The following is a 13,873-nucleotide window of genomic DNA, read 5'->3' as shown; positions in this document are numbered from 1 at the left end:
TGAGAGCAAATTTATATTAAAGAAAGAAAATATAACAAAATCTATAAATGTATACTTACTTTCCTCTTTTTCTCCATTTCTTTAATAGACTTGAAATTGTATAAAGTAATAACAATATATTATTGCATTTGTGACATATATAAATGTAATATATATATATATATATACACATAACAATAATAGCACAAAAGGGGGAGATAATAGAGCCATGTAAGTGTTTCTTTATCTCATCAGAATTAAGTTTGTATAAGTTGAAGGTGATTTTCACAAGTTAAGATGTATATGTTAAGCCCTAGAGCAACTACTAACAAAATAACTAAAAAAAAAAAAAAAAAAAAAAGGCAGAAAACACTAAATAAATTAAAGTGTTACATTAGGAAATACTTACTGCAAAAGAAAGCAATAAAGGAGGAATAGAGGAACAAAACATGGGCTCCAAGATCAGAAGGAATAATTCAGAAGAAGAAATAATTCTGGATTTTCAAGTTTCAAGAGTGGATTTTAGCAAAGACCCTTTGGGCCTACACTGATTGCAAAAAAAACACACAGCTCAGCAAATCCCTAACAGACAGTACTTGGGCAGGGTTTTACTTTGCAAAGATATTGCATTTGCAAGGAGCAGTTTATGGAGCTATCTTTACTTTGGATATTTTTCCACAAGCCCTTTTCTATTTGGGTGAGACTAAATTCTGCCACTGGTAATAAGACCCTTACCTTACCTTCTCAGAAATGTAGACCATTGAACAGTTTTTCACTTATCCAGAAAAGTGGCAGCTGAACCACCCTGCTGCCAAGTTGTTCTATTTACATAGACCCAAAACTCACCAAAGGTACCCCTAACCAGGATGAGGAAGAAAATTGTACTAACAGAGAAAGACAAGACAAGGGGCTCAGGCTAAACTAGAAGTTTTCTTGGAGAGGTCAATGGATATGTAAAAATAGTGGGTGGAATTGACACTTCCTAAACCCCTCTGACAAGATCCAAACCAAGGGCTGTGAGAAAAATTAAGTTATTCTGGGATTGGAAGACTTTCAGCTATGGGTGGGCGAATTGGCTGGGAGACAGAAAACAAGAGGTTAAAATAACAATGTCTTTTGACAGCAAATTCTACCACAGGACAGGTCTGCAATTTCACATGGTTATAAATAATCTGAAGAGCAAGGTAATGCATTTAGTGAAATTGAGTTTCTAATTCATACAGCAAGTATTCATGTAGAACCTATGTACTAAGCTTGGTCTGGCAGTGGAAGATTTTGTGATGAAAAAGACATTGCCCCTTTTGGGAGGGATTGTATAATCAGGTTGAGATGACATAATGTAGATTCACACGTGAAGAGAGCCACTCAGTGTCATTTCATTCATGAGCTGAAGCCAGGGGAGGAGCAGACAATATGGTACATTAGTGAGGAGGGGAGGATGGACAGGAGGTTTCCGAGGGAAAGCAAGACTGAAGTTGGTCCTAAAAGATTAGATGTTGGGACTTTGGGGACTCGGGGAAAGAATGGGAAGGGGGTGAGGGATAAAGGACCACAAATTGGGTTCAGTATATACTGTGCTCGGGAGATGGGTACACCAAAATCTCACAAATCACCGCTAAAGAGCTTACTCATGTAACCAAACACCACCTGTTCCCCAAAAACCTATGGAAATAAGAAGTTAAAAACAATTACAAAATAAATTTAAAAAAAGATTATATGTTGGAATTCAGAAAGAAAGAGGAAGATCATCCCAACTAGAGAAAGCAGCACATTCCTAGGGAGGAGCCATTAACTCATTCAACAAACATTGAGTACTTACTGTGTCCAGGTAAGTTGTTGGAGAATACAGCTGTGAACAAAAAAAGTCCCTGCCTTTGTGAAGGTTATATTCTAGATGGACAGATGGGTAATAAACAATAAGAAATAGATAAATTAGATCATTTCAGTTAGTGAGAAATGTTATGAAAAAATAAAGCAGGATAATGAAATAGAGAATGAATTCAAATCATGGTTTGCCTTTTTATTAGCTGTGTAACTTTAGGAATGCTGTTTAACTTTTTTGTGTCTTAGTGTCCTTCCTCATCTATAATATGGTGCAATAACAGCATTTATCTTGTAAGAGCATAGTAAGGGTGATTTAATTTATGCAAAAGGGCTTAGAACGGTATCTGGCACATTGTAAGCCATATAAGTTAGCTATTATAGGTGTGTATGTGAGTTGGGAAGTGGGGACTAATTCAGATAGGGTGATAAAGGGGTACTTCTGTGAGCTGGGACCTGAATGATGAGGAGCCGGTCATGGGAAATTCTCTGGCAAGAGCATTCCAGACAATGGGGCAGTTAAAGGCCTGATACTTGGATGAGCTTGGAATATTAATGGAAAAGAAATAAGGACAATGTGGCCGAAGCATAGTAAGCCAGGGAAGGGTGCTAAGAGGTGAAATGAAAAAAGAGGTGAGAAAGGGCCAGATTACATAGAGCCTGGAAGGTAACAGTACAGATTTGAATTTCATTCTGAGTGTGATTAAAGAAAAAAACCCATGGGAGGTTTAAAGTAAGGGAGTGATGTAACCTAATTTACACTTGTAAAAGGTCTCTCTGGCTACTGTGTGAAGAATGGACTGTAGGAGAGCAAAAGTGGAGGCAGAGAGACCTGTTGGGAAGTCATTTCAATTGTCCTGACCAGAGGTAATAATGGCTCAGATTAGGTGATGAATTGGAGGAAGTAAAAAGTAGTTGTGTTTGGAGTCATATTTGAAAGAAGACTGGATAGGCCGGGCTCAGTGGCTCACACTTGTAATCCCAGCACTTTGGGAGGACAAGGTGGGCGCATCCCTTGATGTCAGGAGTTCAAAACCAGGCTAGTCAACATGGCGAAACCCTGTCTCTACTAAAAATACAAAAATTAGCCAGAAGTGATGGTGCGTGCCTGTAGTCCCAGCTACTTGGGAGGCTGAGGTGGAAGACTCGCTTGAGGACAGGAGGCATAGGTTGCAGTGAGCCGACATCATGCCACTGCACTCCAGCCTGGGCAACAGAGTGAGAGTCCATATGGAAAAAATAAAATAAAATAAAATAAATAAATAAAGTAGACTGGACAGGCCTTACTACCGATGAACTGGTTCTAGGAGTGAGAAAAGAGTAATGATGGTGCCTGATTTGGGGGCCTGAGCAACTGGGTAAATGGTGGCATCATTTACTGAGGTGAGGAAGATTGAGGGAGGAAAGGATTTGGGAAGAAAATCAAGCGTTCTGCTTTGACTAAGTAAACTTTAAGAATCGTATTAGATATGCAGGTAGAGGTTTCAAGAGAGCAGTTAGTTGTCCAAATTGAACTTGGAGAGAGTTATGGACTAGAGAGATAAACATGGGAGTCATTAATACATAGGCCATAATTAGTCACTGAACTGGGTGAAATCACTTGTGCCTTGCAGAGAATGTGAGACCAACTCAGGTAGGAATGGAGAAACTGAACAAAGAAGAGTAGAAGTTTCTGACAAGTTACTGGCAGCAGAGGATAGAAAGTTGACTGGAGATCTAGTGAGGAGGCCACTCACTAGAGGCAACGGTCCCAGCAGCAGAAGAGAAGCAGATATGGCATTAAAAAGCTATTTGCAGAATGAAAGGCAGGAGATTGGGCACTGGGACCGCGCTAGGGAAAGAAAATTGTCAAGGAGAAATATCCAAGTTCTTATTCTGGAAAAAGGCGTGGATAGTGGCGCCACCAAGTGAGAGAGAGGCATAAGAAGATGAGCCAAGTGGAATAAGAATAAAAATAATATATTTGTTATTCTGAATTTGAAGCTCTAGGAAACATTTAAATCTTGCCTCTGTCACTCCAAGCTATGTGACTTTGGGCAAGTTACTTATCCTTTCTGTACCTTAGTTTCCTTATCTGTAATAACTGCCCTTGTCTCAGAGATACTGTGAAGATATGTGGTAATACCTGTAAAGCACGCTGAACAGTAAGTATTTAATAAATGCTAATTACAATTATTATTACAATGGAACGTCATTATGAGAAAGTCTGGGATTTTGAGGGATGCCAGGTCTAGTATGCCTGGAATGCAAAGTGCTGTGGGGAGATAGATGATGATGGATAGTGGAAGATAAGACAAGTCAAAGAGTGAAGAGCCACTAGGCTAAGGAATTTTGGCTTCTTCTTCAAGGAGGATCCGGAGTGAGGGTTGTTTTTGTTTTGTTTTGTTTTGTTTTGTTTTGTTTTTTGAGACAGAGTCTTGCTCTGTCACTCACGCTGGAGTGCAGAGGAGCCATCTCCACTCACTGCAATCTTCACTTCCTGTGCTCAAGTGATTCTCGTGCCTCAGCCTTTCGAAGAGTAGCTGGGACTACAGGCATGCGCCACCACACCTTTTGCCATTACTTTTAATGGCAAAAACAGCAGTAACTTTTGCACCAACGTAATAGATTTTTATGGAGACTTCATTATGTAGGCATGGTTGATTAAACTATTGGCCATTGGCAATCAACTTGACCTTAAGCCCCTCTCCCCTCCCTGGAGGTTAGAGGAAAGTCCCAACCTTCTATTCATGCTTTGTCTTTCTGGTGACCAGTCCCACACTGAAGTTATTAGTCAATCATTAGCATACAAAAAGACAGCACTTTGGAGCTCCCAAGGATTTTAGGAGTGGTATGCCAGGAAATAAGAGGAAGACCAAATATATATATTTCACAATATCGCAGCAGTCCATTCATTTTTATTGTTGAGTAATACCCCATTTATGAATATACAATTGTTTTGTTCATTCTCCTGTTGATGAAAGTCTGGCTAGCTTCCAGATTGGCGCTATTGCAAATAGTATTGCTATGTCTTTTGGTGGACATAAGCACTCATTGCTCTTGGATATATACCCAGCATCTCTACCCATTATTTTTTAAATTAATTTTTTTGAGGTCTTTGTAGATTCACATACAGTTGTAAGAAATTATACAGAGAGATCCCATGTACGATTTACTCATGTTCTCCCAGTGGTATCATCTTGTAAATTAGCCTTCAATATCACAACCAAGATTTTAACATTGATATAGTCAAGACACTAGGTATCACAAGGACCCCTCCTGTTGCTCTCTCATAGCCATATCCATTTCTCACATACTCTCCATCCCCTGCCTTGTTCTTTAACTGCAGGCAACCACTAATTTGTTCCCTTCTCCATTTCTATAATATTGTCATTTCAAGAATAAGGAATTTCAAGAAATAGGGAAATGGAGAATAATGCTATAGTGGCTTAAAACAGAACAAATTCTGGAGGTCAGATTGTCAGAGATGCTTGAGCCAGAGCTACTTCATCTAGAATAGGGGCTGGGTAAAAAAAAAGGCTGAGACATACTGGGCTGCATACCCAGGAGGTTAGGCATTTTTAGTCACAGGATGAGATAGGAGGTCAGCAGAAGATACAGGTCACAAAGACTCTGCTGATAAAACAGGATGCAGTAAAGAAGCCAGCAAAAATCCACCAAAACCAAAATGGCAATGAAAGTAACCTCTAGCAGTCCTCACTGCTTATTATACACTAATTATAATTCATTAGCATGCTAAAAGACACTCCTACTAGCACTATGACAGTTTACAAATGCCATGGCAACGTTTGGAAGTCACTCTATATAGTCTAAAAAGGGGAGAGACCCTCAGTTCTGGGGAAATATCTCCCCTTTCCTAGAAAACTCATGAATAATGTTTAGCATATAATCAAGAAATAACTACAAGTATACTCAATCAAGCAGCCCATACTGCTGTTCTGCCTATGGAGTAACCATAATTTTACTTTCTTGATAAACTTGCTTTCACTTTACTCTATGGACTCACCTCAAATTCTTTTTTGTGAGAGGTCCAAGAACCCTCTCCTGGGGTCTGGATCGAACCCCTTTCCAGTAACAAGATGAAAGTCCAAAATGGGCTAAAACTGAGCTAAAACTAAGGTGTCCACAAAGCTGCATTTCTTCTGGAGGCTCTAGGGGAGAATCCATTTCCTTGACTCTCCCATTTTATAGAAGCCACCTGCATTCATTGTTTCATGGCCCCTTCCTCCATCTTTAATATCGGCAACATAGCGTATTCAAATCTCTCTGAATCTGACCCTCTTCCATCTTTAATGACTCTTGTGATTATATTGGGCCCACCTGGATAATACAGCACCCTTTCCCTATCTTAAAACCCTTAACCCAATGACATCCCAAGTCCCTTTTGCAACATAAGGTAACATATTTATAGGTCCCATGGATTAGAACATGGATGTCTTTAGAGGGCCATTATCTTGCGTGCCACATCCATCTTCCTGGAAGAAGTCTACCTGTTTTCCATTTAAAATAAATAAATAAATAAATAAATCATTTACACACATACAACCCAATATCCAAAAACAGAGATCCTCTGGTTGTGGTTGGAGGGGATCTAAAACTCCTTCACTTTCCAAGGCAACAACAGTTGGGATAATCATTAGCAGAGACTCCTAAGGCCTCCTCCTACACTGATGTTCTAGGGACTTCGAACTATATCTGCTACCTTAGAATTGAAGCTGTGCAGATGTCTCCTCTTCCTAGTGTATGTCTGCCCACCCCCAGGAGGACATACTGGACTCATCAAATACACTGGTGCCTGGATCCCAATACTAGAGGTTATAATTTGATTTGAGGATATGGTCTGGGCTTTGGAATCTTTAAAGGATTCTAATGTGCAGACAAGTTTTTGAGCCACTGCCTCAAAGGGTTGTTGTTAAGGATTTAAAGCTCACAAAACATACGATAACTAGGCCAGGCCTCATGGGCTCCCACCTGTAATCCCAGCACTTTGGGAGGCCGAGGCAGGCAGATCACTTGAGGCCAGGAGTTCAAGACCAGCCTGGCCAACATGGTGAATCCCCATCTCTACTAAAAATACAAAAATTAGCCAGGCATGATGGTGTGTGTCTGTAGTCCCACCTCCTACGGAGGCTGAGGCAGGAGGAGAATCGCTTAAAGGTTGCAGTGAGGCAGGATTGCACCACTCCACTCCAGAGTGGGCAACAGAGACTCCATAAAAAGAGTAAGAAAGAGAGAGAGAGACAGAGAGAGAAAGGAAGGAAGGAAGGAAGGAAGGAAGGAAGGAAGGAAGGAAGGAAGGAAGGAAGGAAGGAAGGAAGGGAGAGGAAGGAGGGAAGGAGGGAAGGAGGGAAGGAAGGAAGGAAGGAAGGAAGGAAGGAAGGAAGGAAGGAAGGAAGGAAATATATGATAACTTACTTTTCCTTGCAAGTGTTGGCTTACCAGGAAGGAAAGTGGTAAGTGAGAGTGCCAGGTCCAGGACAGTTTAGAAGGTTTGTCTGGCCTCAGTTTCCTCATCTGCAAAATGAGGATAACCATATCTAGGCTACAAAATGTTTTATACATGTTTTATAAACTATAAAGTACTACCCAATAGCTTTTGTACATACACACACTCTCCATCCTCACTTCACACTCCATTCCCCACTGCCTTCTGCAACAGGGCCCAAGGTAGTTTCCCTGACCTTTATTGGCACTACAATATGTGAGGGTAGTAGGAGGCAGAAAAAGCCTGAAGACCTTCCTGACAAAGAGGCAGGACAGGGCCTGAGCATCCCAAGAGAAATCAAGAGATACAAATAAGTACCTCTTAGGTCCCAATGCCAGGCAAGTCCAGGAGCATCACATGGTCAATGCAGGATCCACACCCACAGTAGAAAAGTTGGCCTGGAACTACAGAAAGGGCACAGACTATTAAGTTAGACAGTCCTGTGACCTTGGGAAGTTATTATACTTTTTTGAGCCCATTCTCTCCTATATAAAATGGGGATAGTCATATCACCCCTCTCCATAGAACTGTGGTATAGATGCAATGAGACCAAAGATAAGAAGGTAATATATAAATAGAAACTGCAGTGAAATATCTTACAGCTACCCACTCATACTACAAAGAAAGATTGAGTCACTGTGAAGTCTTCCTAAATTTTATTGGCACTGAAATAGAACATGGATTGAGCATAAACCCCTCCAAAAACAATTTTTAAAAAACCCAAAAAGTACACAAAAAACCCCTGAATACAAAATCTAACCTTTTTCCCCAGCCTCCCTAAGGGTAAGTTACTGACTTTAAGGCAGCTATTAATAGATTGCCCCACAATTCCAGGTTTGAATTTAGCCAATATAGGACATATCACCAAGTGAGTTAATTCACAGCAATGCACACAAGACTCCTCAAGGTCAGGCACAGAGTCGGGGGTGGTGGCCAGGGGGAATTGAGGGAGGCTCTAAGCTAGGGGCACTGCATGGTGGGACAGGATGGCCCCTTGAGGACTGAACCCTGGGGAGAAGACAAACAGTAATAATAAAAACAAATAACAAGTACTTTAAGAATGGATTGTATGACCTATAGTGACAGATGACATCACTAATACTGAAAGCTTCTTATATTAATAATTTTGGCAAAATGTCATTTTGTAATATAGTATATGCTTTCCAGGTGTGGGGGTGGTAAAGGAATGAGGCCAAAATCATCCTGCCCCAAGACTAATATCTTCTAATGGTGCATTAGCAAGGAAGGCAGAAATCAATATTTAGGTATCAGTAGAGTACATAATACTGTAGAAAGAAGAAGAGCACACATGAGACAGAGAAGGAGGTGGATGCTCCTGGGTTGAGAGCAAGGGGTGGGGGTGTGGAAGGGACTAGGCCAGAATCCTCAGCAGCTCTCTGGTTTACAGCTCCAAGGGACAGAACAGCTGGTGTCAAGACCTGGGTTAGAGGTTTGTCAAACAGAGGCAGGGCCCAGTCACCTCTTTGGAGGGGAGTGATGAGAAGGGGATTTTGGTCACCTGAGAGGGTTGAGTAAACTTGGATCAGGGCACAGGCTTCTCTCACCATACTCAGCTTTTTGCACTCACTCCCTAGTTGAGCCTACTGGCATCAAGCTCTAGATGCCAAGGCCGGGATGGCTGTGGAGCAGGAGCTATGGCCCAAGTAGCTCTGAGAGGGGAAGAGACCTAAAACCCCTAGCAGGGAAAATACTGACGCTAGGTGTGAACATATCCTCTCTTTTCACAAGAGTCCTGATGGGGCTGGCTGAGCTTTTGGGTACTCATCCCTACTGTTATAGCTGGAGAGGATTTGGGTATTGAAGCAGGGAGGGGCAGATCCCACGAAGTGACTGCAGATCTGGAATAATAAGTAAAGGGTAGCTCTGCCCATAGAGCTCACTTTAGACAGGCCTATACTCCTATAAGGAATTGGGGTAGGATCTTCTACTCAGCCTTGCCACAATAGAATGGCCAATGCCCTTCTAGTATGTTTGGTGAAGCTCTTGAAGGCACCATTTCCCCCATCCACCCTGGGGAGAAATTGAGTCCCTAAAGTCAACGACAAGGCTTATTGAGGCTGAGTTTGCAACAGATCCGATCTGGGAGGTAGAAACAAAAATGACTGAACATCTTTTTATCCCCCAATCATTACAAAGCCTAAATAACTCTAAACGGGATGGGAGGGCAAATTTTAGGTCAGTTGACATCCTGGAGAAGATATCCTAGGTCCTGTCTCATTCCCTAGACCGCATAACACTCCAACCGTGTAAATCTCAGGACCCTGAAGAAGACAGTGGTAGGGGAGGGGAGGGGAGCTAGCTTCCAACCTACTCCACACTTGACTCCCATAGGACAACAGTAAGTGTAAGGGCATTTGCAAAATCAAGTGGAAAGTACCTCTAGGCTGGAGAAGTAGGATATTCTAGCCATACAGATTCAATGGAACAGAGAAGAGAAAGGAGGTTCCATTGGCACCATAGTGAGCCATTCATTTGCCCAGGGAAGTGGGTGGGGGCTAAGGGGTTAGGTTTGGTCCCATGGCTACATTAAATGCTTGGCATGACTCCAGGGCTGCTCTAGTTAGTGGCTCCAGCACAGTATGAGTTAGGTGAGTTAGGTGTAGGAGTGTGGGGACAAGGAAAAAGGGAGGAGGGGTCCCTAGAGGCTGGGTGCCCATTACATAGACTCAAATTCGTCAATGCGCTGCTTGGTGTTGCCCTGCCGGATCTGGCGCAGGGTCTTGTATTTGTCTCGGCCCAGTCGCATGTTCTCAGCATGGATCATGTCATTGGCAGTCTTCTTGGACTCATCTCTGGCATTGGCCAGCTCCGAAGTGAGGGCCTGTGAGGATGCACGGGAACACAGAGGTCAATGGCTTTCTCTCATTTTACCTCCTGTTATTTGACCAGACTTCCCTTCTCTTCTGTTTCCTTCTTTCTTCCTCACCCTTTCTCTCTATATATAAATATTGAGAGTCATTTCCAACTCTGTTAGAACTGCAGTGGGGCAAGAATATTAAAAAAAAATAAATAAACTTAGGGGACCAGTTGATAATGGGTATCCTTTAAGAGTAGAACAACATACAAAAGATTCAGGTGGGAATTTTGTCAGCTAGATATTTTCTTAATGTAAGAGGTGAATGGAGTGAGTGGGAGGTGGGGCAGAGAGAAAATCTCAAAAAGGGAAGAGATAGCCCAAGGTCTGATTAATAAGTGAGAGGTGCCTATCCTTAAAGCTGTCACTTAAGAACGGCTTGGGCTCCCATACAACACTGGGACAGGATCTTATACCTATCCCCCATGATGGTCTAGGGAATGCCATGGGCTACTAAATCAATGCATATAGTTTCCTTGCCCCTTGGCCCTACTTGTATACCTTCAGGTGCTTCTGCACACGCTCATTCTTCTCTGCCTCAGTGGTACGTTCCTCCTCACTGCGGTCCTTGGCCATAGCATCAGCCCGTAGGTCAGCACTAGCCTCTGCCCCATTCTCATCCTGCTCATCCTGCTCATTCTCAGCAGGCTCTGCCACATGAGGTGTACTCATGGCAGTCTTCAGCTCAGCACGGGTCTTCTCCAAGTCTTCCTGTACCATCTGGGCCTGTCCAGTGACAGAAGGAGAGAAAGACTGTCAGTGAGACCAGTTAAACTGTGGCATCCTGTATATGCCTAGAACGGTCTGGCAAGAAGCAGGCACCAGGTAGGACAAGGCACTTCATCTGCCTGATCCTTAGTTTCTTCAGCCATAAAACAAGAGCAATTGTACCAACTTCCTAGAGGTATTAGAGAACTCCAGTAAGTATTTGACGAAACCATGAGTGCCTTCTCCCATGCTGCCTGCTGTGGGAAGTATGAAAGAGGGAGGGAGCCAAAACATAAGGAATCTAAGGAGCTGTTACCTATGCATATGGCACCCATTCCTTCAATGCTTTGCTTTAGGCCCTGTGTCTTACCTTCTGCTGCCACTCCACAGCCTCACTCTCCTTCTTCTGTCGGGCCATCTCCAGCTGGGAGATTCGAGCTGTCAGCTCTGCCATTTCCAAGGCCTACGGATAAATTGGAAGCCTGTGAGAGCTGGGCCTTCTGGTCCTCAGGACCCAGGTGTCTTCAACCCAAGTCCCCTGGGGGACTAGTAAGGGACCTACTGCTCCACTTGCTTGCTGCCTCAGAGACTCTTTTACCAGACTACTTCATTCCAGTCCCATCTTCCCTGACCACCACTTCCTTTTAAGTCAGAGCTCCCCCACCTAGACTGTAGGCCTCTTGAAGACAAACAATATGCCATCTCTGTCCCTTCCTCATTATCTCTCCCCCTGCCCCTCTTGGCAAGTATGCAGCTGGGGGCCTCAGTAAAGCTTTGGCCATCATTGGGTCACTTCCTGAAGTGGCAGATCCTTTCCTGATATCCTAGAATGCTCAGGATTAGACTAAGAGTCTTCCCAGGACAAGTACAGGAAAGACACTCAAGTGTCACAAGGCTATCTGAACAAGGGAAAAAGCTTATGCACACCTTGGGTAAATCTCCCATGACAGCTTCCTCATGAGAGACAGGTCTTGGTTCCCTCTATTCCCACTTCCAACAGTACAAAGGAAGAGTATATGTCAAGGAGTTTGGACCACAGGTTCTTAACTTCTGAGTCACAGAACCCTTGGAAACTGTGATGAAAGTATGGATGCCAAATGCCCCAAAAATGCATAGACACATAGTTTTGCATGTGATTTCAGGGAACAAAGCTTTCAAACAGAGGCAGAAATGGGTTCTAATCCTTATTTAGCTACAATTGTGTGACCTTTGGTGAATCTCTTCCCTGAGCTCTAATTTCCTTATCTGGGATATTATCTCATATGAGGTTAATCCCATAGGGTTACTGGGAAGAAGAAATAAGTAAGGAAAAGGGAACTATTCCCAACACAGCAACATACAGCAGGAACTCAAATATGAGTCCCTTTTGTTCTTTTCTCCTTCCCTTTCCTTTGCCAGGTCAATCAGCTCAGATATCCAAGGGTTAAGAAAGTGAACAGAAACTAAGGGTTAGGGAAGACTGCAAAAATTCCTGGGCCACACTAGTGACTTCTCAGCTTGCTTCTGAACTAGTTATTTGCTGGAGGCCCATGGAGTGGTAGCCTGCTCTAAAAAGCCAGCATGTAAGCAAAAGTAGCTATAAGTAAGTAGGCAGACAAGGAAGAAAGCTCAGTTCCCACAATCCCAGCCCACCCTACAGCTTTACCAGCTGTTCCTGAGTCTTTTTCTGGTCCCGGGAGGCCTGCAGCAAGGCCTCCTTGGCCTCTTCAGCTTCTTGACGCTCCTTGGCCAGCTTTTCAGCCTCGCTCTGGGCACGCTTCCGTTCCTGCTCAAGTTCCAGAGCCCTACGGGTCTGTTCTTCCAGTTCTGAGCAGAAAAGGAGGGGAGAAGGCAGTGAAGAGCACAGAGATAAAGACGACACAATAGCTTCGTTCCTGGAAATGATCCACCCCAAGACAAAGCTGGCAGAAAGTTCTGAGCTCTCTTCTTGCCCATTCTTCTTCTAGTCTGTAGCCACACCTGAACTACATTGTCTGAGTCTACAGCTCAGGCAGAAGGTTCTCCAGCTCAGAGTTAGGCCTGGAAAAATCCAATCTCCAAGGTGACTCCAAGCCTCACCTTGCTGAGCCTTCTTAGTCTGTTCCTCGATCTGCTTCAGCCTCTCCATCAGCTCCTCCTTCTCCCGTTCAATCTTCTCTTTCTCCTTTTCTGCCATTTCACGCTTCTTCTTCTCATTTTCCAGCATAGCACTAGGGAAGGAGATAAAATGGATAGAACAGGATAACAACGCTCCATAAAAGCCTGGGGAGGCCAGGCACGGTGGCTCACACCTGTAATCCCAGCACTTTGGGAGGCCGAGGTGGGCAGATCACGAGGTCAGGAGATCGAGACCATCCTGGCTAACACAGTGAAACCCCGTCTCTACTAAAAATACAAAAAAAATTAGCTAGGCATAGTGGCATGCGCCTGTAGTCCTAGCTACTCAGGAGGCTGAGGCAGGAGAATTGCTTGAACACAGGAGGCGGAGGTTGCAGTGAGCTGAGATTGTGCCACTGCACTCCAGCGTGGGCAAAAGAGCAAGACTCCATCTAAAAAAAAAAAAAAAAAGCCTGGGGAATTCCAAGGCTTGCTGCCTCTGGGTCTCTCAACGCAACCTTCCCAACACACTTAGGGATTGTGAGTTTGGGCCACCCTCCCTTACCTCTATACCCTTGTCCTCATATCATAGCCCCACATAGGCCAGTGTACACGGGGCCCTGTCAATGTACCCCTGAGTCAGGAATCCTAGCTCTCCCACCAACCCACTGGGTGACTTTAGCTATGTCACTGCTTTGCTCTTGTTCCCCTTTCTTGAAAATGGTCCAATAAGACCTGCCCTATCCACCTTGTTAGGGAGACAAGTTTTGGCTCTGTGCTGGGATGAAGTGCTTCAAGTCTAGTAATCTCTACGGCTAGTGCATCAGTCCTCAGGTCTAACACTGCCTGCCCTAAAGCCCAGCTCTAGGCTTCTTTTTCCCAGAGTCTGTTACAAATCTGGAATAAGTATTTGCTTTTGCTTTTTCTTG

At 43.6% G+C, this 13,873-nt stretch overlaps 1 protein-coding gene across 2 annotated transcripts in view; it reads right to left on the bottom strand.

The window, feature by feature from the left end:
- Positions 1–7,924: 7,924 nt before the first annotated feature.
- The window catches only part of MSN (moesin), a 74,145-nt gene continuing 68,196 nt past the window's right edge, over positions 7,925–13,873 (bottom strand). For both annotated transcript variants that reach the window (XM_016943122.3, XM_063804586.1), the window contains 5 exons: positions 12,927–13,057; positions 12,514–12,674; positions 11,239–11,331; positions 10,662–10,886; positions 7,925–10,127 (listed from right to left, as the gene is read on the bottom strand). In XM_016943122.3, coding sequence (XP_016798611.1) covers positions 9,963–10,127; positions 10,662–10,886; positions 11,239–11,331; positions 12,514–12,674; positions 12,927–13,057 — 775 coding nt within the window. In that variant the 3' untranslated portion in view covers positions 7,925–9,962. The remainder of the gene's footprint in view (positions 10,128–10,661; positions 10,887–11,238; positions 11,332–12,513; positions 12,675–12,926; positions 13,058–13,873) is intronic.

Source organism: Pan troglodytes, chromosome X (genome assembly GCF_028858775.2).
Source record: "Pan troglodytes isolate AG18354 chromosome X, NHGRI_mPanTro3-v2.0_pri, whole genome shotgun sequence".
Classification (NCBI taxonomy): domain Eukaryota; kingdom Metazoa; phylum Chordata; class Mammalia; order Primates; family Hominidae; genus Pan; species Pan troglodytes.
This window is presented reverse-complemented; position numbering and strand designations above follow the sequence as displayed.